Raw genomic sequence first — 27510 nt, 5'->3', positions numbered from 1 at the left:
GGTTGGGATATGTACATACAGTCACTGTGGGGACGACGTCATCGATGCACTTATTGATGAAGCCGATGACAGAGGTGGTTTACTCCTCAATGCCATTGGATGAATCACGGAACATATTCCAGTCTGTGCCAGCAAAACAGTCCTATGGTGTAGCATCCGCGTCATCTGACCACTTCCGTACTGAGGGAGTCACTGGTACTTCCTGCTTTAGGTTTTGCTTGGAAGCAGGAATCAGAAGGATATATATATGGTCAGATTTACCAAATGGGGGCGAGGGAGAGCTTTGTATGCATCTCTGTGTGTGGAGTAAAGGTGGTCTAGGATTTTTCTTCCCCCTGGTTGCACATGTGATATGCTGCAAAAATTAATTGTAGGTCATCAATTTTATTTTCAAATGATTGCACGTTAGCAAGAAGAACGGATGTCAGTGGGAGTATACTCGCTCGCCTCCGGATTCTCAGAAGGCTGCCCGATATGCGGCCCCTTGTCCGGCAAAGTAGTCTTGTCAGGTATCCCGCACTCCGACCTCTTTCTTTTTCCGAGTCTCAGGGATTTGGGCCTGGTCCGGAATGAGCAACATGTCTTTCGCCTCCGACTCATTGAAGTAGAAATACTCATCCAGATCGATGTTAGTTATCGCTGTTCTGATGTCCAGAAGCTCTTTTCTGTCATAAGAAACGATGGTGGAAGCATTATGTACTAAAGAAGTTAACACACAAAATAGCACAATTGGTCAGGAGCCTGTAAAACGGCTGCTATACCCTCCAGCGCCATTCAAACCCTGCCGAGCACACAAAGATTCAAGTGGACGGAGGAAGAGACCAAAGAGTTTTTTGGTTTGATTCAAAGTATTAAAGATGGAAAACGCCAAAGAAACGCCTCATTGTTTGAACAATTACTGTAAATAAGACATGCAGAGTAAGGGCCATAACAAAGCCTGGCACATCTTAAGATCCAAGTGGAAGGCCTTGAAACAGCGCTACCTGAGTGAAAAAAGAGAGCTTCCTCGAAGTGGTCCTGGAGGTAAAAGCATGTTCCACTTCCTATCAGAAAGAATGAAATCCTAGGACAAAGACCTGTTGTTTCAATGCACACCAACATAAACAGCTCACGTGCTGGTAAGTAATGTTACGTTAGGCTATAGGACTTCAGCAAGGTAACTGACAATTGCCCTGAGGGAGAGGCGTCCGTAGACGACGAGGAGGATGACACCCTGGAGAGAGTACCTACAGGTAGGCCTATGTATAAATTCCTCTTAAGAAACTATTAGGTTGGCATTGGCTTATCATGAGGCTGTAGCCTACTTTGCTACTAACTGAAGAAATGCTGAAAATTAGTTGGCTAGCCCATATAATAATGCCTATGTAGATACAACATACACTAGATGGCCAAAAGTATGTGGTCATGTGCTCATCGAACATCTCATTCCAAAATCATGGGCATTAATATGGAGTTGGTCCCCATTTTGCTGCTATAACAGCCTCCACTCTTCTGGGAAGGCTTTCCACTAGATGTTGGAATATTGCTGCGGGGACTTGCTTCCATTCAGCCACAAGAGCATTCGTGAGGTTGGGCGAATAGGCCTGGCACGCAGTCGGTGTTTAGGGCTCTGTGCAAGTCAGTCAAGTTCTTCCACACAGATCGCGACAAACCATTTCTGAATGGACCTTGCTTTGTGCATGGGGGCACTGTCATTCTGAAACAGGTAGGGCCTTCCCTAAACTGTTGCCACAAAGTTGGAAGCACAGAATCGTCTAGAATGTCATTTTATGCTGTAGTGTTAAGATTTCCCTTCATTGTAAGGGGCCTAGCCTGAACCATGAAAAACTGTCCCAGACCATTATTCCTCATCCACCAAACTTTACAGTTGGCACTTTGCATTGAGGCAGGTACTGTTCTCCTGGCATCCGCCAAACCCAGATTAGTCCGTCAGACTGCCAGATGGTGAAGCGTGATTGATCACTCCAGAGAACGCGTTTCCACTGGTCATGAGAACAATGGCTGTGAGTTTTACACCACTCCAGCCGACGCCTGGCATTGTGTTTGGTGATCTTAGGCTTGTGTGCAGCTGCTTGGCCATGGAAACCCATTTCATGAAGCTCCCGATGAACAGTTATTGTGCTGACGTTGCTTCCAGAGGCAGTTTGGAACTCGGTAATGAGTGTTTCAACCGAGGACAGAGGATTTTTACGCGCTACGCGCTTCATCACTTGCCGCTCCTGTTCTGTGAACTTGTGTGGCCTACCACTTTGTGGCTGAGCTGTTGTTGCTCCTAGACGTTTCCACTTCACAAGAACAGCACTTACAGACCGGGGTAGCTCTAGCAGGGCAGAAATTTGACACATGAGAATTACTAGAATATGGCAAATATTAGTAAATTCTTGCATTCTATCCATACTGGCTTTTTCATGCCACCTGAGAAATGAAACAGATACTAATGTGCAATTTGACTAAATGGAAACACTTCATTTTTATTTGACATTCTAGTTTTTAGCATTTAAAAAATGTTTTTTAGATGTGACATTATGTCCAGCTATTTTTACAGATACAAGACAATTAAATGTGATCGCATCATAGTGTAACGGATGTGAAATGGCTAGCTAGTTAGCGGGTGCGCGCTAGTAGCATTTCAATCAGTTACGTCACTTGCTCTGAGACTTAAGTAGTGTTGCCCCTTGCTTTGCAAGGGCCGCGGCTTTTGTGGAGCGATGGGTAACGACTGTGCTTCGTGGGCGACCGTTGTTGATGTGTGCAGAGGGTCCCTGGTTCGCGCCCGTGTCGGGGCGAGGGGACGGTTTAAAGTTATACTGTTACATTGATGCTGTTGACCCGGATCACTGGTTGCTGCGGAAAAAGGAGGAGGTTGAAAGGGGGGTGAGTGTAACGGATGTGAAATGGCTAGCTAGTTAGCGGGTGCGCGCTAGTAGCATTTCAATCAGTTACGTCACTTGCTCTGAGACTTAAGTAGTGTTGCCCCTTGCTTTGCAAGGGCCGTGGCTTTTGTGGAGCGATGGGTAACGCTGCTTCGTGGGTGACTGTTGTCGATGTGTGCAGAGGGTCCCTGGTTCGCGCCCGTGTCGGGGCGAGGGGACGGTTTAAAGTTATACTGTTACAATAGCAGGAAATTGTTGCATCAATTTTCTATGAGAAAATGTGCCATCTACTGGACATGGTTAATTCCTACCACATACATGTGAACTCCTCATTTTCTTTCTTAGATTTTCTCCTTTCCTCGCTCCCTTTCCAACCTCATTTCCTAGCTCCCTTTCTTTTCCAAATCAAATCAAATCAAATTTTATTTGTCACATGCGCTGAATACAACAGGTGTAAACCTTTCTGTGAAATGTTTACTTACAAGCCTTTAACCAACAATGCAGTTTTAAGAAAATAGAGTTGAGAAAATATTTACTAAATAAACTAATCTAAAAAAAAAAGTAACACAATAAAATAACAATAACGAGACTATATAGAGGTACCGAGTCAATGTGCGGGGGTACAGGTTAGTTGAGGTAATTGAGGTAATATGTACATGTAGGTAGGGGTAAAGCAAATATTCATAGATAATGAACAGCGAGTAGCAACAGTGTAAAAAAACCTTCCTTTCCTTCCCTACTTCTCATTCCTTCCTACTACTTCTATTCCCCTTTCTCTATTTCCTTATCTCCTTTCCTTACCTAGCTTTCTTTCCTAGCTTCCTTTCCTTTACTCATTTTCTTTCCTAGATTCCTTTCTCGCTTTCCTCACTCCATTTTCTAACTCCCTATCTTTTCCTCTTTCCTAGCTTCCTTTCCTAACTCCCTTACCTCCTTTCCTAGATTCCTTTCCATCCCTACCACTCTTTCCTTCTCTATCTCCCTTTCCTTAAAGTTAGCAAAGGAGGAAAGAAAAAGTTCACATGTATGTGCTAGGGATTAACCACGGCCTGTAGATGGAGATTGAATTGAATTGATAGTATTGGTTTTAGTGACAGGCTACTGTGGGGCTGCAGCTGGATACTATTGTGCTGCCCTGTTGTTGCTGTGCTGGAAACCCCGTACTGACTTTCTGAAGGGACCCAAGATGGCTGAATGGTCACAGAAGCTGTAGTTAACAATTATCTAGATAAGCAATATGATGGAAATGAATGACAAATAATGTTAGTATGTGAAACATAACATTGGGGGGAGTTATACGATTACAGCTTGATGGTCTTCCTCTTTTTGAAATGCAAGGACACCCAGTGAGAAAGACGGATTTCTCCGCGGCCCGGAGCCAGAACATGGCGGAACACTTGGGAAAGAAATAGCTAGCTAGCAGCTAACGTATTATAGAAAGCCGTATAGCTGATCGGAAACGTCGGGCTACATTTAACGACACTGTTTGCGGTTCGTAAACGGGCAATAATGTAACCGGTGTATGGTATTTGTCGATGTATAATAATGTACTGTTTTCATAAGATGTTGAATGTAGCAAGGCAGTTAGCCGACTAGCTAGCTAACGTGCTAGCTAGTTAGCTCCGGTAGATAGCTAGCTAGCTAGCATACAGCAATTATCTCAGTGTACTATAGCTGAAGTCCTCTAACATAGCCATAATATTACACTGAATGTTTCCCATTCGAACCTAGTTTAAATACGTATTATTTGGTCTATGGTTGTACTGTTTGTGTAGCTAGTTTCTGAAGGAGAATGTGTAGGTAGCTAGCGAGCTAACTGATCTGCTAGACAGCGCGAACGGACGCGTCGTAGGCTTTTTGGTTTGCGCGAGACAAGTTTTGTGGTTGCCAGCTAGCATCTGTAGCAAGCTACACATAGCGAACTGTGATAACTAGCTAGTTAATCTAGTTTTTGAAATCTTCTGAATAAGTGGATCTACAGTAGTTGATCCTCACAACCACCATACTAGGCAGTCTGTAGAGTTGGCGCGTTGCCGCGCAAGGTAAACAGAAGTCGGCTGGGGAAAGCGGTCACGACCACCTGCCAAGATGACGGACACCCGCCGCCGAGTCAAAGTTTATACGCTCAACGAGGACAGACAATGGGACGACCGCGGCACCGGACACGTCTCCTCGGGCTATGTAGAGCGGCTGAAAGGCATGTCTCTGCTGGTGCGAGCGGAGAGCGATGGTGAGTCAGGTAAAAGTATTGTTATACTCTCACTAATTCTCACAACCATTGATTGATTACTATACTCTTTGTTCTGATCATGTCACGATGTTGTTGATGACACCTAGCTAGCTATCTGTAAACAAACTACGTCGCCTCGTTTTTGTGTAGTATTATGAAGACCGTCAAAAGAGGAGCCTCGATATCTAATTAGTGGGTGGTCCATTGAGCCCTTGAGTCCTATACAAGTCACCGACCCTGAATCTTCATACTATGTGCACTAAAAGATACAAATACATAGCTAGAAGTGATCATGGAATATCATGCCCCATCTCAGCCAGGCCCCTGTTGTAAATGCATCTAAACAGTATGTTATTGCCTTACAGTTACATAATCACTCTGTCCCCACAGCCACCCAAAGAGGGGCTGAGATACACAACTCCCGATTTAGCCCCCTGCCGTCCTTTTGCAGCAGCGAGCTGCGTACACTTCAGCTGTGGAAATCTTTGTGCAAAGCTGCATGTTAGTTTTTGGTGTTATCGCTAACTCACTTTGTGTTTCTAAACATCCCCAGGTTCCCTACTGCTGGAGTCGAAGATAAACCCAAACACAGCCTACCAGAAACAACAGGTCAGTCACTTGCTAGATGAAGACTCTTGAATGTTAGCGTAATGTTTCCTGTCTTATTCTAACAGTGTATGTATGACAGTAATAGTGCTGTTTTGTCTCTTTCCATCAGGACACGTTGATAGTATGGTCGGAGGCTGAGAACTATGACCTGGCCCTCAGCTTCCAGGAGAAGGCCGGCTGTGATGAGATCTGGGAGAAAATCTGTCAGGTAATCCCACTTTTCTTCTCTGTGTGTGTGTGTGTTTGCGTGCGTGTGTGCGTGAGTGTGAGCATAAGATGAAGGTGGAACATACTCAACTCTATTGTCTTGAGGCTAGAAGCCAAAAATCCCTTAATAATGAAGTATAATTATATGTTTAGCACTCACTTAATGTGAGAGAATTTATTTTTCTACATTTCTAAGTATGGTTGAAAGGTTAGAGCATGCATGTTCATGTATAACTAATGCCTTCATGCGTTGTGTTTTGACTCGTGTTTCTCTCTGTTCTGTCGCTAATGTTGTACTGTTATAACTCATTGGTTTGTTCATGTGATTTTTGACTCCCGTGCCTCCGTCCCATCTCTACCAGGTCCAGGGCAAGGACCCGTCGGTGGACATCACCCAAGAGCTGGTGGACGAGTCGGAGGAGGAGCGCTTCGACGACATGTCCTCCCCGGGGCTCGAGCTCCCACCCTGCGAGCTGGGCCGCCTCGAGGAGCTCGCAGAACTTGTGGCCTCCTCCCTCCCCTCGCCCTTACGCCGTGAGAAACTGGCCCTGGCTGTGGAGAACGAGGGCTACATCCGCAAGCTCCTGGAGCTCTTCCGCCAGTGCGAGGACCTGGAGAACGCCGACGGCCTCCACCACCTCTACGAGATCGTCAAGGGCATTTTCCTGCTGAACCGCACGGCCCTGTTCGAGGTCATGTTCTCAGAGGAGTGCATCATGGACGTGATTGGCTGCCTGGAGCACGACCCGGTGCTGGGGGCTGCGCCGAGGCGCCACCGTGACTTCCTCACCAAGACAGCCCGCTTCAAGGAGGTGATCCCCATCGGCGACCCCGAGTTGCGTGCCAAGATCCACCAGACGTACCGGGTGCAGTACATCCAGGACATGGTGCTGCCCACGCCGTCGGTGTTCGAGGAGAACATGCTCTCCACGTTGCACTCGTTCATCTTCTTCAACAAGGTGGAGATCGTGGGCATGCTGCAGGTGAGTCTGTGGGGACACGGGGAGGGCACCAGCATGCACAGTGAACACAAACATGTTTTGTATTTTTTCCTCGTTTCCTCTATAATTAGTAACATTTTATCTCTGCATTGTTGTCCCGTAAGTAAGCGTTTCACTGTTAGTCTGCACCTGTTTACCAAGGATATAACAAATATGATTTGATTTTGATTTGAATTAAGTGGCCACATTCAGGACATCATAGGCCAGAGTAAGGTGCTACACACACACATACAGGTGTACACATGGGGAGCAGGGAGCGTGCTGTAATGGTGAAATGTCAGCGATTTCTGTGTTTTGGTTTTTATTTACGTAGAGTTTTTCTTATGATAGCCATATAAACCCCAGTCTGAGTACCAGTCGCTTATGTTCCACTCCTTGTCATTGGCAAATAAACGGGCCTTTCGGCAATCTCAACATTCAATATGTGCTGGATTTACAGTGGAGTTGCTCATTGGTTGTTGGAATTAACATTGAATATTTTCCATGATGACATGTGGAGCCTGAAATAGAATTATAATTTATAACAAAGTCAAAAATAAACATTTAGCTGTTAGCTAGGCAAGTTGTTGTATTTTAAGGCAATTTGTGATTTGAATTGCGTTATGCATTTAGATGTGAGCTAGAAACTTTTGACAGACTGGTTTCATCTGGACAAACAAACTGTTGCTTAGCAACCATATACCAACATGTTCTATGAAGAGAAAAAGTGGTAGTTCCAATATTTGCATAATCGTTGTGATTGTATGATAACTGTGAGGGTGATCTTCTCAACCTCATTATTGATAGTGTTCGTATTTGAAGATGGCAGAAAGGCCAGTCTCTTTGGCACATGACATGGAGTATAAGCTAGTAAAGAGACTGGTACCCAGGCTATATGAACCATACCTAGAGCCCAGAGATTTCTCTGGCTGGGTTTATTCTCCTGGCCCTAACCAAACCTCTTGGAACTAAAATAAATGGTCAGCCTTTGTATCAGTACAGAGGCACCAGATAAAGTCTATATATGCTGTGTGTTCTCACTATAAAGGAAGCGTGTGCTTTTTTAGTTTGTCTTGTGTATGTGCTGTACCCATGGTCAATGATTGGCTACTTTTATGGTCAAGTGACCTTATGGTTTTTGCACTGTCAATTCCACACCTTGTTTGTGTACGGTAGTCTCCGTGGAAACGGCAGAGTGTTTTGTAAACAAGTTATGCTGTTTGGGGGGAAACGGACAGACATGGGCTGTGTTAATCAGGCACCAAAGGGAAGAAAGCAGACTGAAGCAGCCAGGGACTAGCTGGGCTTGTCCAATAAGAAAAGTTAATTTGCTGACTCTGAAACTAGGCTAACTATGGTAAAAATGTTGTGACTAGGAATTACTTAGGTGCTGATGCAATATGTATACTGAACAAAAATATAAACGCAATATGTAAAGTGTTGGACCCATGTTTTATGAGTTGAAATAAAAGATCCCAGATATTGTCCATACACTAGTGAGCCTGACAGGTGTGGCATATCAAGAAGCTGATTAAACAGTATGATCATTACGCAGGTGCACCTTGTGCTGGGGAAAATAAAAGGCCACTCTAAAGTTTTGTCATAACTCAATGCCACAGATGTTTTGAAGGAGTTTGCAATTGGCATGCTGACTGTAGGAATGTCCACCAGATCTTTTGCCAGAGAATTGAATTCATTTCTCTACCATAAGCCACCTCCAACGTCGTTTTAGAGAATTTGGCAGTATGTCCATCCGGCCTCACTACCGCAGACCACGTGTATGGTGTCGTGTGGGCGAGTGGTTTGCTGATGTGAACAGAGTGCCACATGGTGGGGTTATGGTGTGGGCAGGCATAAGCTACGGACATCAAACACTATTACTTTTTATCGATGGCAATTTCAATGCACAGAGATGCCGTGATGAGGCCCATAGTCATGCCATTCATCCGCCGCCATCACCTCATGTTTCAGCATGGTAATGCACAGCCTCATGTCGCAAGGATCTGAACAAAATTCCTCAAGGTTGTAATTATCCCAGTTCTTCCATGTCCTGCGTGCTCACCAGACGTGACCCATTGAGCATGTCTGGGATGTTCAGGACCGGCGTGAATGACAGCGTATTCCAGTTCCCGTCAATATCCAGCAACTTCGCACAACCATTTAAGAGGAGTGGGACAACATTCCTCAGGCCACAATCAACAGCCTGATTTAGCTCTATGCAAAGGAGATGTCAAACTGCTTGAGGCAAATGGTGGTCACACCAGATACTGACTGGTTTTCCTTCTGTGACCGACATATGCATATCTGTATTCCTAGTCGTGAAAAATCCATAGATTAGGGTCTAATGAGTTTATTTCAATTGACTGATTTCCTTATATGAACTGTAACTCAGTAAAAATCTTTGACATTTTTGCATGTTGCGTTTTTGAATATTTTTGTTCGGTATATTACGATTCTAAATGTATTTAGATTCTGCTATTTTAAATGTTACAAACATATTGCTCACTATATGTCTACTGCGGTGGGATAAACGAGAGCCATTCCAAAACTAGGTTTTGATCAGTCATGGAAATAAGTGCTGAAAACATGTTGACTCACCATTTTAAAAAGAGAAGGTGCTATAGCAGGAAACAAGAGTTTTGTCACAGGTACTGCCCACTAGCACAAAAAGAATACCGTGATTAATGTTTTTTTTTTTTTTTTTTGCAATACAAGTAAATAAATATGCCGCTATGTAACAATCATCCAAACCCCCCCCCCCCCCCCCCCCCCCCCACTAATTAGGACTTCTCATAAAGGTCCTTTATCTAGGAAACGGTTTTCAGCTTCCTCTTACAGTGAGTCAGGGTTGTTAAGCTCAAATGTTTTTCAACTAAAAGTTAAAATGAGTGTTCTTATTGGACAAGGACGGGTAGTACTTCCTCTTTTTGGAAAGATGTTCTCTTGTTTCGTGCCTATTGAAACAACCCCAGGGTTAACACGGCATGTTGGGACAGCTAAACATCAGCAGACCTATTGACCATGATAGCTTCAGATACAAATGACCTTCATAGGCACATATCTATGATCAGTTTAAACCCTCTCCAACCATAGCCATTTGGGAGTCAAACTCAAAAACGGACAGATCTGTGTCCGTGTACAACTTTATGGCGTTATCATCCTCCTCATCCTTTGTTCTCTTGTTTTTCTTTCCTTCACGGTCAGGACGATGAGAAGTTCCTGACAGACCTCTTTGCACAGCTCACAGACGAGGCCACCGACGACGACAAGCGATACGAACTGGTACGCCAACTGACATCAACACAGACGCAACTAATGCCGGACTCCCACTAGGTCGCATTGCCAGGCCGGTGGGGCTTGGCCTTGTAATGTGAATCAAGCACAAGGGTTTATTTGGACAAAATGGACAATTATTACCACCTTTCTCACACATTGTATAGTAGTCATTGGCAAACATTAAGTTTTCTTCCCCACAGGTAAACTTCCTAAAGGAGTTCTGCGCCTTCTCCCAAACGTTACAACCTCAAAACAGAGAAGCCTTCTTCAAGACACTGTCGAACATGGGCATTCTCCCTGCACTAGAGGTGGTACTGGTGAGAGCCCACACAGCACTCCAGACCTGGGTCATACACGACAAATACTTGAAAGTGTTTGAGGATTTTATTTTCATAGTCTTGGGGAGAAGGAGAAATGTATTGTTTGTCAAATGTGACAAAATGGCAGCTGTTCTTGCCATGATTATGGTCTGTGTGTAATTTTAACGTTTTATTAGTTGTATGTATGGCATACACCGTCCAATGAAATGCTTACTTGCAGGTTCCTTCTGGACAATGCAACAACAATAATAAATAATAATAGGAACAGAAAGTAAATGTCTCAGTAGAACAGAATAAACATTTTAACATCAGTATAATACAGGAAGGCCCAATTTATAGTACTGTATTTACACGTGTTTGGGGATGAGGGGATTGGTGAAGTGTTTAAATTGTGCAGTTTTTAGCGATCATGTAATTTTAGTTTTGTGTTTTGTGCACATAAAGAATTAATAGTGTTACTTATAAGCCCATGTGAGCTGACCACCAATAGGTGTATGACACTGGAATAAAATCAATCAATCAACATCAGTTGATTAAGGCGTCAGGGTCAGAAATGGTCAAATAACTTTTGGACGCGTTCCATTTGACCAGGCAAACTAAATCAAATACTGCTCAAGCATTTGACTGATCTTTTTTGACCAGCGTACTAAGGTGCCATCAGCCTTTAACAATTACTAACAAATTCAGATGTTTTTTTTCCTTGACTAACTACTAATGATGATGTTATTCTAGTCTAATCTGTTCTACTCCGTAATATTCTATTCCATTGTGTTCTGTGACTGATGTCGTGTGTGTGTGTGCGCGCCATCAGGGGATGGATGATGTGCAGGTGCGTGGCGCGGCCACTGATATCTTCTCCTATCTGGTGGAGTACAACCCCTCTATGGTACGAGAGTTTGTCATGCAGGAGTCCCAGCAGAACGACGACGTGAGTACAGCTCTCACCTATACCAGGGATGTGTTTTAATATGAACCAAACATAAGCAAACACAATTAAGCGGGGAGGGATGTACAGTTAAGGTTGGAATTTTACATACACTTAGGTTGGAGTCATTAAAACTTGTTTTTCAACTACTCTGCAAATTTCTTGTTAACAAACTATAGTTTTGGCAAGTCGGTTAGGACATCGACTTTGTGCATGACACAAGTAATTTTCCCAACGATTGTTGACAGACAAATGATGTCATGGCTTTAGAAGGTTCTGATAGGTTAATTGACATCATTTGAGTCAATTGGAGGTGTACCTGTGGATGTATTTCAAGGCCTACCTTCAAACTCAGTGCCTCTTTGCTTGACATCATGGGAAAGTCAAAAGAAATCAGCCAAGACCTCAGAAAACAAATTGTAGATCTCCACAAGTCTGGTTCCAAACGCCTGAAGGTACCACGTTCATCTGTACAAACAATAGTACGCAAGTATAAACACCATGGGACCACGCAGCCGTCATACCGATCAAGAAGGAGAAGCGTTCTGTCTCCTAGAGATGAATGTATTTTGGTGCGAAAAGTGCAAATCAATCCCAGAACAACAGCAAAGGACCTTGTGAAGATGCTGGAGGAAACGGGTACAAAAGTATCTATATCCATAGTAAAATGAGTCCTATATCAACATAACCTGAAAGGCTGCTCAGCAAGGAAGAAGGCACTGCTCCAAAACCGCCATGAAAAAGCCAGACTACGGTTTGCAGCTGCACATGGGGACAAGGATTGTACTTTTTGGAGAAACAGTTCTGGTCTGATGAAACAAAAATAGAACTGTTTGGCTATAATGACCATCGTTATGTTTGGAGGAAAAACGGGGAGGCTTGCAAGCCGAAGAACACCATCCTAACCGTGAAGCACGGGGGTGGCAGCATCATGTTGTGGGGGTGCTTTGCTGCAGGAGGGACTGGTGCACTTCAAAATAAATGGCATCATGGTGGAGGAAAATTAATGTGGAGATGTTGCTTCAATATATCAAGACCTCAGTCAGGAAGTTAAAGCTTGGTCGCAAATGGGTCCTCCAAATGGACAATAACCCCAAGCATACTTCCAAGTTGTGGCAAAAGGACTTAAGGACAACAAAGTCACGGTATTTTAGTGACCATCACAAAGCCCTGACCTCAATCCCAAAATTTGTGGGCAGAACTGAAAAAGCGTGTGTGAGCAAGGAGGCCTACAAACCTGACTCAGTTACACCAGCTCTGTCAGGAGGAATGGGCCTAAATTCGCCCAACTTATTGTGGGAAGCTTTTGGAAGGCTACCTGAAACATTTGACCCAAATGTAACAATTTAAAGGCAATGCAACCAAATACTAATTGAGTGTATGTAAACTTCTGACCCACTGGGAATGTGATGAAAGAAATAAAAGCTGAAATGAATCATTCTTTCTACTATTATACTGACATTTCACTTTCTTAAAATAAAGTGGTGATCCTAACTGACCTAAAACAGGCAATTGTTACTAGGATTAAATGTCAGGAATTGTGAAAAACTGAGTTTAAATGTATTTGGCTAAGGTGTATGTAAACTTCCAACTTCAACAGTACCTGAATTTGTCCAATAGAAACTCTCGTTGTCATTGCAAAAAATGCTTTCCATTTGGTTTAAACGGTTGCCGTTGCACAATGTTTGGAACTGGATTTGCAACGGTGTTTGTCTAATGAATACACCCCTGCATTCCCATTAGTAGGACATTCGAGATGCTAACCTCAAGAGTTATGGACTATCGAAATGGGACAAATATGAAACAACCAAAAAAACGGCCTGTTCCGGAATACTAGAGATCACTTTCGGTTCTGTTTCCGTTCCTCAATGTCGTTATTTTCTGGTTTTCGGTTCTGTTCCCTGAACCGGTTTCAACCACTGGTTTGAACATTGTGAGGGGTGACGTTCCAGGTTGTTCTTTTTGCTGTCACACTGCTGTGCATTTCAGAATATTTCTAGGCTTATGTCCCATCAAAAAGATTCCTGAGACGTTACACACCTTTCCAGGCTTTGATCTTGAATCCTTTGGTAATCTGCACAGCTTGACTGCAATAAAAATGACCTGGAACGCCACCATTGTGCATGATGCTGCGTTCACATAGGCGACTCATCATGCCAGGATGAAACCTGATGTCATTGTTTGCAATGAGACAATGATGCCTAAAACATTGAACCTTTTGCCTTCTGTTAGCATAAGACTAGTCGTGAAGACCAACTAAAACAATAACTAGGCTCATTTTAATGTCTATCATGATATGTTTAGCAACATCACCTACAGTGTAGCTAGGAAGTTTGGATGTTCAAAGTGCCATATTTGTTCAGTTTGGAATTTTGGATGTAGCTAAGCTAGCATGTTCTTCAAATCAGCCAGCCAGGCAAACTGCCAAGCAACGTAGGTTAGTCCACAAGTTTTCACGTCATCCGGTCTGACGTTCTTTGAGTCGCCTATGTGTTTTTAAAGGTAGCATGAGTGCTAGTGGTAATATTGCCTCTAGACGCTGATCTTGGGTCATTTTTGCATTTCCCCCACTACTGGTTAGGCTTGGGGGAGGGAAAGCTGATCCCAGATCTGTCCCTAGGGGAGCAGTGCTAATGGTGTCTGTCTAAAGTCTCTCTTGTATCTCCCACCGTGTCTCTCCCAGGACATTCTGCTGATCAACCTGATCATCGAGCACATGATCTGTGACACTGACCCCGAGCTGGGCGGCGCCGTGCAGCTGATGGGCCTGCTGCGCACCCTGGTGGACCCTGAGAACATGCTGGCTACCGCCAACGTGAGTAGAGCTTCTCGCTTCTTACCTCTTAACCTCTTCCTCTCACCCTCCCTTACACCTCTCACCCTTCCTTACACCTCTCACCCTTCCTCTCACCTCTCACCCTTCTTCACCCTTCCTTTCACCTCACCCTGAGCTAACAACCCTCACCCGGGAACATGCTGGTCATCGCCAACGAAAGTCTAGCTCCTTCTCTCTCCTCTCGTCCGGAGACGAGGCCTCTCTCTCGTCTAACCCCTGGTGTAGATCTCCTGTGTTTTGTTGAAGCTTTTTTTTGCTTGGGAGTGTTTGTAACTCACAGTTTGTCTCTGGTCCTCCTGCAGAAAACGGAGAAGACTGAGTTCCTCAGCTTCTTCTACAAGCACTGCATGCACATCCTCTCTGCTCCTCTACTGGCCAACACCACAGACGACAAACTCAGCAAAGGTGAGTCATCAATCCCCTATGCCTGAGCGTGTGTGTGCGCGTGCGTGCCAAGATGACATTATTTTTGACTTGTCCATGGCCCACTGTAAATGTGTGAGTTCTCTGATTATCATAAGGACGTACACATTCACTGAAAGTTATACATATAGGCACGCTCACCTGAGATTAGTTACTGTATGTGTGAGTGAATGAACACCAATCTTACACACACACACTCACCATATGAGCCAGTGTACTGTATGTGTGTGAGTGCTTTATGATAGTTATGAACCCCCCCCCCCCAAACACAGTAACCACCTTTCTCCCCCAGATGACTTCCAGACGTCTCAGCTGCTGGCTCTGATCCTGGAACTGCTGACGTTCTGCGTGGAGCACCACACCTACCACATCAAGAACTACATCATCAACAAGGACGTCTTACGCCGGGTCCTGGTGCTCACCGCCTCGCAGCACGCCTTCCTGGCCCTTTGTGAGTCCCCTATATATATATATATATATATATATTGAATGCAAAATAGGTGACCTACGTGATTCGTGTAGATCCGATGAGAAAAGTTTGGGAGGGAGGGGGGGCTTTGGATGACTCCTTGTCATTCCTCAAGTTATAACACGTTAGTGCTTACTGGACCCTGGAAATGTTCACTAGCTAACGAACTAACCACGATCTGTTAACTAATGTTTTCCCTCTAAAGTATGTGGCTAATTTTCAGAATGAGAGAATTAGGTGAAAATTAGGTGTTGCTTGTTCAACAAGTGGATTGAGGGTTAAAGTGTAGCTGGAGCTGGGCCTGGCTTAAGCTGGATGCCACCATAGAGGTGAAAGGAACACCACATCTTTCCCTCTTTCTCACTTTTGCTGGCACATTGTAGAACAGATGTCCACAGGCAGAAAGTGTACAATGTAGTAATGTGTAGCCCAAAGATATTGCTTTTGTTGTGTTGAACTTGACAGTAACACGTGTGAATGAGGGGGGGATTATCATTTTTTTAAACTGTGAATGTTATTTTTGCACACATGTAGCCTTGTGCACTTGATCAATGTCTACTATAGTGTCCACTATAATAGAGCAACAATAGAATGCCTGTTTGTTTCATTCTATTTCTACTTGAAGATGTTTTTTCCCCAAGTGCAATATTTATGTGTGTGTGGTCACAAGCGTTCTATTATAAAGGCTGTCATGGTAACAAGCATTCTATTATAAAGGCTGTCATGGTAACAAGCATTCTATTATTAAGGCTGTCATGGTAACAAGCATTCTATTATTAAGGCTGTCATGGTAACAAGCATTCTATTGTAAAGGCCGTCATGGTAACAAGCATTCTATTATAAAGGCTGTCATGGTAACAAGCATTCTATTGTAAAGGCTGTCATGGTAACAAGCATTCTATTGTAAAGAATTGTAAGCATTCTATTGTAAAGAATTCTACCTCGTTCATCTTTCAGTCACCCACGTGGTTATAACCATTGAGGAGATGGCATGTGGGTGCCTGCTTCTATAAACCAATGAGGAGATGGGAGAGACAGGACTTGCAGCGGGATCTGCGTCAGAAATAGAACTGACTTCTATTTCAGCCCTTGGCAACGCAGACGCTTGTTGGCGCGCGCGAGCAGTGTGTAATATTTGAATAACATTTTGCAACATTCGCGCACGCGGTGTAGTCAGCCTGTAACTTTTAGTACGACGGGTTTCCCTCGTGGATTCTAGATTATTTTTTTCTTATCAGATCAGTGTAGATCTGAAATAAAATGTATTTCTGGGGGCGGGGTTAAGTGTGTTTGTGGGTAGGGATAGGTGTTTTCATAACAATTATAATGCACACACACACACAGTACATTGGGGGGGGGACTGGTATGGACTAATACATACCCATGTCTGTTCTACGAAATATATTCCCAAATAAATGTATATCTCAAATATTTTACTTTCTCTTACACTGTGTGCACTGAACTGACATGCACGATTGTTTGCGGACACTCCGATGTTCAGATGAAGGGAATTAACGGGTCTATAATGCACATCACTGTGGCAGCGGCGTGTAGCCTACGATAGCTGCCGGTCATTCTCTCAGGATGGAACTGTCCAATGCTACTATTTCTGCCATCTAATGCTGTTATTAAAACTAAATCAGACAGCCCCATAGAAGAACAGTTTACCTAGGGATAGGGAGGGAAACATGTATTCTGACATGAAGTCAATGCACAGCAATTCTTAATGCAATCACAGGAAAACACTTTCGAAAGCAGTTTTTGTAAATGTATTTTGAAAGCCGTTTTTGAAAGCCGTATTTTGAAAGCCTTTGTTAATAAAGAGGGTGATCCCAGTTTTCCATTGTCGCCACGTTTATTTCTCTACTCCTTCAATTGCTAGAGTGGCATCGTTTTACAAATGCGGTTACAACCGGCAATGACATAGCCCTACTTTGTAACAGAAACCAAAATAATCAACCTTTTTTTGAGTGAATAATAATAATAGGATGAATCAGGATGTTGTCCAATGGGGTAAATACAGGTGGACCAAGCCCATGCTTCAGCCTATATCAGATCCCTTCCCCCTGAGTGATACAGTGCATGTGGAAAGTATTCAGACCCCTTTCCTTTTTCCACATTTCTTACATTACAGCCTTATTCTAAAATGGATTAAATAAACTTTCCGACTTCACCTCCGGTGTCGTCTGAGACCAGCCACCCGGATAGCTGAGGAAACTGTGTGTTTGTACAATTTTAATTGAATCCTTTTTAGAATAAGGCTGTAATGTAACAACATGTCGAGAATGGGAAGGGGTCTGAATACTTTCCAAATGCACTGAAGCTGATGTGAAATCACTAGCTAGTTTGTATCTAGCGATAGTAGTAACGGCCATCGTGCAATTGACGTCACCTTCCCTTAGATATAAAAGTCAACATGATAGACTAGACTCTTGGCCTGTTAGCTAGCACGGCTGGATTTGGGTGGCAGGCGTTGTGCAGAGTCTCTGGGTCTAACTCTGCTTTGGACACACAGGGACGGAAGCTATATTGTCACACAGTGCTGACACTTCCTCTCATCCTACACCCTCTCTCCTCCACCCTCTCTCTCTCATTCCTCTCTCTCTCCTCCACCCTCTATCTTTCACCTCCACCACCCTCTCTCCTACACCCTCTATCTTTCACCTCCACCACCCTTTCTCTCCTCCTCCACCACCCTCTCTCCTCCTACACCACCCTCTCTCCTCCTACACCACCCTCTCTCTCCTCCTACACCACCCTCTCTCTCCTCCTACACCACCCTCTCTCTCTCCTACACCCTCTCTTACCCTCTCTTCCAGGCGCGCTGCGCTTCATGCGGCGGATCATTGGTCTGAAGGACGAGTTTTACAACCGCTACATCATAAGGAACTTCCTGTTTGAGCCGGTGGTCAAGGCCTTCCTCAACAACGGCGCACGCTACAACCTCATGAACTCAGCCATCATAGAGATGTTTGAGTATGTCCGCGTGGTGAGTATTTTTCCACTTCCGATGTCTCATCTTTTTGTGATTGAACTTTTTATTGTAATTTTCAAATATATACACTGAAATAAAGTAATTAGGCCCTTATTTTTGGATTTCACATGACTGGGAATACAGATATGCATCTGTTGATCACAGATACCTTTAAAAAAATAAAAGTAGGTGTGGATCTGAAAAACAGTCAGTATCTGGTGTGACTACCATTTGACTCATGCAGCATGAGACATCTCTTTTCGCAAAGAGTTGATCAGGCTGTTGATTGTGGCCTGAGGAATGTTGTCCTACTCTTCAATGGATATGTGAAGTTACTGGATATTGGCGGGAACTGGAACACGTTGTCGTACACGTCGATCCAGAGCATCCCAAACATGCTGAATGGGTGACATGTCTGGTGAGTATGCAGGCCATGGAAGAACTGGGACATTTTCAGCATCCAGGAATTGTGTACAGTTTCTTGCGACATGGATGATGGAGGTGGATGAATGGCACGACAATGGGCCTCAGGATTTTGTCACGGTATCTCTGCATTCAAATTGCCATCGATAAAATCCAATTGCCATCGATAAAATTGCAATTCATTGTCTGTAGCTTATGCCAGTCCAAAACGAAACCCCACTGCCACCGTGGGGCACTCAGACCCTGGTGAGGATGACGAGCATGCAGATGAGCTTCCCAGAGGGAGTTTCTGACAGTTTGTGCAAACCCACTTCCTCGGCTATCCGGGTGGCTGGTCTCAGACGATACCGCAGGTGAAGAAGCTGGGTGTGGTCTTGGGCTGGTGTGGTTACACGTGGTCAGGTGGCTTATGATAGAGAAATTAACATTCGATTCTCTGACAACAGCTCTAGTGGACATTCCTGCAGTCAGCATGCCAATTGCACACTCCATCCAAACTTGAGACATCTGTGGCATTGTGTTGTGTGACAACCTCACATTTTATTGGCCATTCATTTTCTCCAGCACAAGGCGCACCTGTTTAATGATCATGCTGTTTAATCATCTTCTTAATATGCCAGGTGGATGGGTTATCTTGGCAACGGAGAAATGCTCACCAACAGGGATGTAAACAACATTTTGTTCACATCTATCTATATACAGTACCAGTCAAAATTTAGAACACTTAATCATTCCAGGTTTTATTTATTTATATTTTTTTATCTATTTTCTACATTGTAGATTAATTGTGAAGACATCAAAACGATGAAATAACACACATGGAATCATGTATTAACCAAAAAAGTGTTTATATTTGAGATTCTTCAAAGTAGCCACCCTTTGCCTTGATGACAGTTTTGCATCCTCTTGGCATTCTCTCAACCAGCTTCATGAGGTAGTCCCCTGGAATGCATTTCAATTAACAGGTCTGCCTTGTTAATTTGTGGAACTTCATGCTTGAATTGCTGCAAAGAAACCATTACTAAAGGACACCAATAAGAACAAGAAACTTGCTTGTCCAAGAAACACGAACAATGGACATTAGACCGGTGAAAATCTGTCCTTTGGTCTGATGAGTCCAAATTTGAGATTTTTGGTTCCAACTGCCGTGTCTTGTGAGACGCAGAGTAGGTGAACGGGTGTTCTCCGCATGTGTAGTTCTCACCCTGAAGCATGGAGGAGGAGGTGTGATGGTGTTGGATTTTGCTGGCACCCGCCAAACCTAGATTTGTCCATCAGACTGCCAGATGGTGAAGCTTGATTCATCACTCCAGAGGACGCGTTTCCACTGCTCCATAGCCCAATGTTGTTTGAGCTGTACACCACTCCAGCCCCGACGCTTGCCATTGCACATGGTGATCTTAGGCTTGTGTGCTTTTGCTCGGCCAAGAAAACTTATTTAATGAAGCTACAGACGAACAGTTATTGTGCTGTTGCTGCTTCCAGAGGCAGTTTGGAACTCAGTAGTGAGTGTTGCGACCGAGGACAGACAATTTCAACGCGCTACGCGTTCAGCACGCGTTGGTCCCGTTCTGTGAGCTTGTGTGGCCTACCACTTCGCGGCTGAGCCGTTGTTGCTCCTAGACGTTTCCACTTCATAATAACAGCACTTACAGTTGACCGCCACAGCTCTTGCAGGGCAGAAATTTGATGAACTGTGAGTTGTTGGAAAGGTGGCATCCTATGACGGTGCCACGTTGAAAGTCAGTAAGGCCATTCTGCCGCCAATGTTTGTCTATGGAGATTTCATGGCTGTGTGCTTGATTTTTATACACCAGTCAGCAACAGGTGTGGCTGGAAATAGCCGAATCCACAAATTTCATTAGAGTCCACATACTAATGTGCGTATATATACATGACACAGGACATTGTATTAAACAAGACTGGTACGTTCTCCCTCTTCCCATCCCTCCCTGCCTCCCTCCTTCCTCCCTCTCTCTCTTTCTCCCTTTATACTCTCCCGTTCCCCCCAGGAGGATGTGAAGTCCCTGACGGCCCACATAGTGGAGAACTACTGGAAGGCTCTGGAGGACGTGAACTATGTGCAGACCTTTAAAGGACTGAAGCTGCGCTACGAACAGCAGAGGGAGAGGCAGGACAACCCCAAACTGGACAGGTAATATATTGACAACCCCAACCTGGACAGGTAATATATTGACAACCCCAACCTGGACAGGTAATATATTGACAACCCCAAACTGGACAGGTAATATATTGACAACCCCAACCTGAACAGGTAATATATTGACAACCCCAAACTGGACAGGTAATATATTGACAACCCCAACCTGGACAGGTAATATATTGACAACCCCAAACTGGACAGGTAATATATTGACAACCCCAACCTGAACAGGTAATATATTGACTACCCCAACCTGGACAGGTAATATATTGACAACCCCAAACTGGACAGGTAATATATTGACAACCCCAAACTGGACAGGTAATATATTGACAACCCCAAACTGGACAGGTAATATATTGACAACCCCAACCTGAACAGGTAATATATTGACTACCCCAACCTGGACAGGTAATATATTGACAACCCCAAACTGGACAGGTAATATATTGACAACCCCAACCTGGACAGGTAATATATTGACAACCCCAAACTGGACAGGTAATATATTGACAACCCCAAACTGGACAGGTAATATATTGACAACCCCAAACTGGACAGGTAATATATTGACTACCCCAACCTGGACAGGTAATATATTGACAACCCCAACCTGGACAGGTAATATATTGACAACCCCAACCTGGACAGGTAATATATCGACAACCCCAACCTGGACAGGTAATATATTGACAACCCCAACCTGGACAGGTAATATATTGACAACCCCAACCTGGACAGATAATATATTGACAACCCCAACCTGGACAGGTAATATATTGACAACCCCAACCTGGACAGGTAATATATCTACTACCCCAACCTGGACAGGTAATATATCTACTACCCCAACCTGGACAGGTAATATATCTACTACCCCAACCTGACAGGTAATATTGTTTTTGTGTATGTTTGTCATGTTTCAATTGTTTTTACTATGTGGTGCAAAAGGATTCCCCCCTCTGGGATAATAGAGACTACTGTAAGATGGAGGGAGGGTGGTGGATGAATGATTGAATGGATGAAAGGACGGTGGAATCAAAATTCTACAGGGTGAGTGAGTGGTTGTTTGGGAATGACTGACGTTACCTACAGGGTGAGTGAGTGGTTGTTTGGGAATGACTGACGTTACCTACAGGGTGAGTGAGTGGTTGTTTGGGAATGACTGACGTTACCTACAGGGTGAGTGAGTGGTTGTTTGGGAATGACTGACGTTACCTACAGGGTGAGTGAGTGGTTGTTTGGGAATGACTGACGTTACCTACAGGGTGAGTGAGTGGTTGTTTGGGAATGACTGACGTTACCTACAGGGTGAGTGAGTGGTTGTTTGGGAATGACTGACGTTACCTACAGGGTGAGTGAGTGGTTGTTTGGGAATGACTGACGTTACCTACAGGGTGAGTGAGTGGTTGTTTGGGAATGACTGACGTTACCTACAGGGTGAGTGAGTGGTTGTTTGGGAATGACTGACGTTACCTACAGGGTGAGTGAGTGGTTGTTTGGGAATGACTGACGTTACCTACAGGGTGAGTGAGTGGTTGTTTGGGAATGACTACCGTTTCCTACAGGGTGAGTGAGTGGTTGTTTGGGAATGACTGACGTTACCTACAGGGTGAGTGAGTGGTTGTTTGGGAATGACTGACGTTACCTACAGGGTGAGTGAGTGGTTGTTTGGGAATGACTGACGTTACCTACAGGGTGAGTGAGTGGTTGTTTGGGAATGACTACCGTTTCCTACAGGGTGAGTGAGTGGTTGTTTGGGAATGACTACCGTTTCCTACAGGGTGAGTGAGTGGTTGTTTGGGAATGACTGACGTTACCTACAGGGTGAGTGAGTGGTTGTTTGGGAATGACTGACGTTACCTACAGGGTGAGTGAGTGGTTGTCTTTTGACTTTGAAGGATTCCCATTGGCTTGTGCTGCGATCTTCTTTTGACTTGATCTAACGTCAAACGTTGATAAAGATGTCTGATATGTGATTGTTTTAGCACTACCCACTGACTGTTTAAACTACTGCACGCGACATGGTATAATGTGCCAACAAATCAGCACAATCTTTTTTCAAATTGCCGCCATCTTGGATCTAAAATTGGGATCATGCATATTTTGCTAATGACCATACAAGAAAAGAGTAACGGAGAGCACTGTACAATACAGAGAACTTAAGAAATGAGGAATTTGTGATAAGTACATGGAGGGCCGCTATATTTATGCCCCTCGACTATTGACTTTACAATAGTTTAAAAAAAAGTACAGTTTGGAATCTGACGGTTCTTTATTGATTGCTATTCATTATGTATCTGTAAATAAACTCTACAGTCATGGTCAGGTTTAACCGTTGGTCACCTCCCCTCACACAGCATGAGGTCGATCCTGAGGAACCACAGGTTCCGCCGGGACGCGCGGACGTTGGATGATGACGAGGAGATGTGGTTCAACGCGGACGAGGACGAGCTGGAGGACGGCGAGGCGGTGGTGCCCCCCTCAGACAACAAGACCACCAAGACTAGCGGCGGCGCCGGCGAGAACGAAGACCTCATGGACCCCATCAGCAAGTTCATGGAGAGGAAGAAACGTAAGTTGCAGGGAACGAATGCATGAATTCCTGGCAAAACATGTTTGACCCAGGCCAGTTGTGTACCAAAAACTATTTCACATGTGGATTAACTTGGAATTTGTACTTTTGGGATTATTCAATTGGTTCTGTTACTCTGCGTTAACTAAATTTGCTCATGCATTTGAAAGTAGTTGACATACTCTATGTACTGAGAAGTTAGTAAGTTTTGTCTTTAAAAATGGTCAAACTGACTGCCTACAACTGTCTATCTCGGTCTCTCCACCCCACAGTGAAAGACTCAGACGAAAAGGAAGTGCTGGGCAAGTCCAGTAATCTGTCGGGCCGCCAAAGCCCCAGCTTCAAGCTGTCCTTCTCCGGCTCCACTACCAAGACCAGCCTGTCCAGCCCGCCTCCCTCCGCCTCTTTGCACCCCGGCTCGCCAGGCTCGCCAGGCTCCCCAGGATCGCCAGGGTCAGGGGCCAAGGGCTCGCCCCCGACAGCAGTCACCACAAAGGTGGGTAGTAGTACCTAACCCACGGGGACCTGAGTTGTGTTCATTAAGGCACATAAGAACAGAAAACATTTTAAATGTTTCCTGATGTAAAATGAAAATGTCTTATTGGACAAGTCCAGGTAACCCTGCCAGTTTATCAGTTGTCTTCGTTCTGTGTCTAGTAATGGGGTGATTTGTTTGGGGGTTGGGGGGTGTTTTAGTAGTTTAGGTCTTACAGAAGACAGGGATAGTTTACCCATAGTAGAAAATTGACATTTGTTTCCTTACCTTGAACGCAGTCTGGAGAAGGACAGACTGCAATCCACTCTTTGGGTTTGTTTACAGAGCCACTACCAACAACCGCTGACTTTTACCAGTAGTCAATTTATCTCAAATTAACAGGTGCAGTGTATGCTAGCTTTGCACAGTCTGATGCCGGAGTCTCAAACACCCATCTTGCTGCTGTTATAGGTGGCCATTTTGAGCAATGCCCACATTGTGCAAAATATTATTTGTGTGGTGTTGGGGTTACATTAACATATTTGCTAGCATTCTATGTTAGTGGTTGGAGTTGTTGCGTCATTTATGTAGATTGTTTTTTAGGTGGTCCACAAAATGGTTGCTCCAAAGATATGTGGCCTGTGCGATAGTAATAAACGTAATTGGTCCATTAGGGAATAAGTTCTCTGGATGGGAATCACATATCAGTCTGTGGGCCCCAAGAAAGTAGCTTGCGGTTCTGATGTGCCCCCCGGGCCTTGTGTTTGGTAGAGTTAGTAGGTAAAGACTTTAGTGGAGTTATTTAGTTTTCCTTCAAATCAGAGGATCAGATCTGAATAGATGAATTTTCTCTCCCCTTTCTCTCGCTTTCTCTCTCCATCTCTCGCTTTCTCTCTCCATCTCTCGCTTTCTCTCTCCATCTCTCGCTTTCTCTCTCCATCTCTCGCTTTCTCTCTCCATCTCTCGCTTTCTCTCTCCATCTCTCGCTTTCTCTCTCCATCTCTCGCTTTCTCTCTCCATCTCTCGCTTTCTCTCTCCATCTCTCGCTTTCTCTCTCCATCTCTCGCTTTCTCTCTCCATCTCTCGCTTTCTCTCTCCATCTCTCGCTTTCTCTCTCCATCTCTCGCTTTCTCTCTCCATCTCTCGCTTTCTCTCTCCATCTCTCGCTTTCTCTCTCCATCTCTCGCTTTCTCTCTCCATCTCTCGCTTTCTCTCTCCATCTCTCGCTTTCTCTCTCCATCTCTCGCTTTCTCTCTCCATCTCTCGCTTTCTCTCTCCATCTCTCGCTTTCTCTCTCCATCTCTCGCTTTCTCTCTCCATCTCTCGCTTTCTCTCTCCATCTCTCGCTTTCTCTCTCCATCTCTCGCTTTCTCTCTCCATCTCTCGCTTTCTCTCTCCATCTCTCGCTTTCTCTCTCCATCTCTCGCTTTCTCTCTCCATCTCTCGCTTTCTCTCTCCATCTCTCGCTTTCTCTCTCCATCTCTCGCTTTCTCTCTCCATCTCTCGCTTTCTCTCTCCATCTCTCGCTTTCTCTCTCCATCTCTCGCTTTCTCTCTCCATCTCTTGCTTTCTCTCTCCATCTCTCGCTTTCTCTCTCCATCTCTCGCTTTCTCTCTCCATCTCTCGCTTTCTCTCTCCATCTCTCGCTTTCTCTCTCCATCTCTCGCTTTCTCTCTCCAACTCTCGCTTTCTCTCTCCATCTCTCGCCTTCTCTCTCCATCTCTCGCCTTCTCTCGCTTTCTCTCGCCTTCTCTCGCTTTCTCTCGCCATCTCTCGCTTTCTCTCGCCATCTCTCGCCTTCTCTCGCTTTCTCTCGCCATCTCTCGCTTTCTCTCGCCATCTCTCGCTTTCTCTCGCCATCTCTCGCTTTCTCTCGCCATCTCTCGCTTTCTCTCGCCATCTCTCGCTTTCTCTCGCCATCTCTCGCTTTCTCTCGCCATCTCTCGCTTTCTCTCGCCATCTCTCGCTTTCTCTCGCCATCTCTCGCTTTCTCTCTCCATCTCTCGCTTTCTCTCTCCATCTCTCGCTTTCTCTCGCCATCTCTCGCTTTCTCTCGCCATCTCTCGCTTTCTCTCGCCTTCTCTCGCTTTCTCTCGCCATCTCTCGCTTTCTCTCGCCATCTCTCGCCTTCTCTCGCTTTCTCTCGCCATCTCTCGCTTTCTCTCGCCATCTCTCGCTTTCTCTCGCCATCTCTCGCTTTCTCTCGCCATCTCTCGCTTTCTCTCGCCATCTCTCGCTTTCTCTCGCCATCTCTCGCTTTCTCTCGCCATCTCTCGCTTTCTCTCGCCATCTCTCGCTTTCTCTTTCCATCTCTCGCTTTCTCTCTCCAACTCTCGCCTTCTCTCGCTTTCTCTCGCTTTCTCTCTCCATCTCTCGCTTTCTCTCTCCATCTCTCGCTTTCTCTCTCCATCTCTCGCTTTCTCTCTCCATCTCTCGCTTTCTCACCCCCTTCTCTCGCTTTCTCTCTCCATCTCTCGCTTTCTCTCTCTCTCAGGGAGGTCTGGTGGGGCTGGTGGACTACCCCGACGACGACGAGGAAGACGAAGAGGACGTGAGTGGCGAGAGTAAAGAGGAGACTCCTCCCCTGTCCAAGAAGTCCAAGCTGAGCTCCTAAAAATAATAATAATAATAATAAAATAAAAAAAACGTTAATGTTGTTGTTCTCTCTCGCTCCGAGCGCCAGACTATTTCCCACCGATCCCACGATAGGCACAGAAACTAACAAAAACTGTTAAAACCATGAATGACTTCACCCCCTTGGTTTTTTTAATGGGGGCTCTTGTTGAGGAGCGGACTATGAATGGAAATGCGTCTCCTCGGACTAATCCCAATATACAAGTGCCAATCGGGAGGCCGCGGAGCTAGGAGCGAACGCAGCGAACGAATGGACGAGAGAGGAAGGCGTGGAGAAATGACTATCTCTGATATTAAGGTCAGATAAAAGGGGCGGACTGACGATTTATAATTCAACAAAGCTAAAATACCGGAAAAATAGACACATTTATCCACACACACACACTCACATACAAACTAAAACCCCAAAGAGCTTGCTGTCTCAGACCATGACTCACTGCCCCACCCCAACCCCCCACTCAGGGAAGGACATCGCAACGACCTCCAAAATGGGGCCGGCCAATCCGGACGCAGAACCACCCCCTACGCTGACTCCTCCTTCACCCAGCTCCTTTTTTTTCTGTCTCCTCCCTCCGCTACATTTCCTCCCCTTTTCTCTCTCCGTTTTTGTTGTTTTTACGTTGTTTTTTAAAAGAAGTTAGTTTTTAGGACCAGACGGGAGACGGCAGACACCGGCGCGGCGAAAATGCTGTCTGTTTTTCGTTTTGATGATGTCATTGTCGTCACTCAGAGGGAAGTTTTTCCTCTTGATTAGAAAAAAGACGGCGGTTTCTTACTTTGTCTTTTTACTCTCTTTTTCTCTCTCTCCCTCTCTCGCTCTCTCTCTCTCTCCTGTTTTTGTAAACAACCCAGCCTTTACATGTTCAGGACATTTTCAGTCGCACTTGAACAGGTTTTTAAAGACCTCAGTAGGTTGAGCTAGTTTGACCCTTTTTTGCCCTTTGAAACTGCAGATTTTTTGGGAAAAAGAATTTGTAATCCCGTCTTGATTAAAGATTGAGTGGAATTGTAGATGTGATCAATTTTGTCATATCTTCTCTTTTTTTTGTTTTCTTTTACATAAGTGTATACTTAGTTGTTCAGAAATATTTGGGACCATTAAAAATTATCTTTGCTG

The 27510-nt window shown here is 44.7% G+C and overlaps 1 protein-coding gene across 5 annotated transcripts; it reads left to right on the top strand.

Annotated features, from left to right (window-relative positions):
- The first annotated feature begins 4011 nt into the window (after positions 1 to 4011).
- Positions 4012 to 27510, top strand: LOC129817722 (serine/threonine-protein phosphatase 4 regulatory subunit 3). 5 transcript variants are annotated; one of them, XM_055873226.1, is made up of 15 exons: positions 4012 to 5103; positions 5657 to 5712; positions 5822 to 5920; positions 6282 to 6902; positions 10104 to 10181; positions 10376 to 10492; positions 11307 to 11423; positions 14071 to 14235; positions 14559 to 14661; positions 14972 to 15130; positions 17968 to 18137; positions 20558 to 20700; positions 23070 to 23284; positions 23557 to 23780; positions 26254 to 27510. In XM_055873226.1, the coding sequence occupies exons 1-15, from the start codon at positions 4962 to 4964 to the stop codon at positions 26371 to 26373; spliced, it is 2529 nt and encodes an 842-aa protein (XP_055729201.1). In that variant the 5' UTR covers positions 4012 to 4961; the 3' UTR covers positions 26374 to 27510. The 5 variants fall into 5 exon arrangements, with proteins under 5 accessions (XP_055729201.1, XP_055729200.1, XP_055729198.1 ...); XM_055873225.1 differs by having other exon boundaries at positions 4013 to 5112; positions 20561 to 20700; XM_055873223.1 differs by having other exon boundaries at positions 4013 to 5112.

Source organism: Salvelinus fontinalis, chromosome 20 (assembly GCF_029448725.1).
Source record: "Salvelinus fontinalis isolate EN_2023a chromosome 20, ASM2944872v1, whole genome shotgun sequence".
Taxonomy (NCBI): Eukaryota; Metazoa; Chordata; class Actinopteri; order Salmoniformes; family Salmonidae; genus Salvelinus; species Salvelinus fontinalis.
This window is presented reverse-complemented; position numbering and strand designations above follow the sequence as displayed.

Coding starts and splice junctions, on each gene's coding strand:
- LOC129817722 (XM_055873223.1), top strand. CDS start 4,962: ATGACGGACACCCGCCGCCGAGTCAAAGTTTATACGCTCAACGAGGAC. Junction 5,921..6,281: donor TCTGGGAGAAAATCTGTCAG/GTAATCCCACTT, acceptor CATCTCTACCAG/GTCCAGGGCAAGGACCCGTC. Junction 18,138..20,557: donor TGTTTGAGTATGTCCGCGTG/GTGAGTATTTTT, acceptor CGTTCCCCCCAG/GAGGATGTGAAGTCCCTGAC.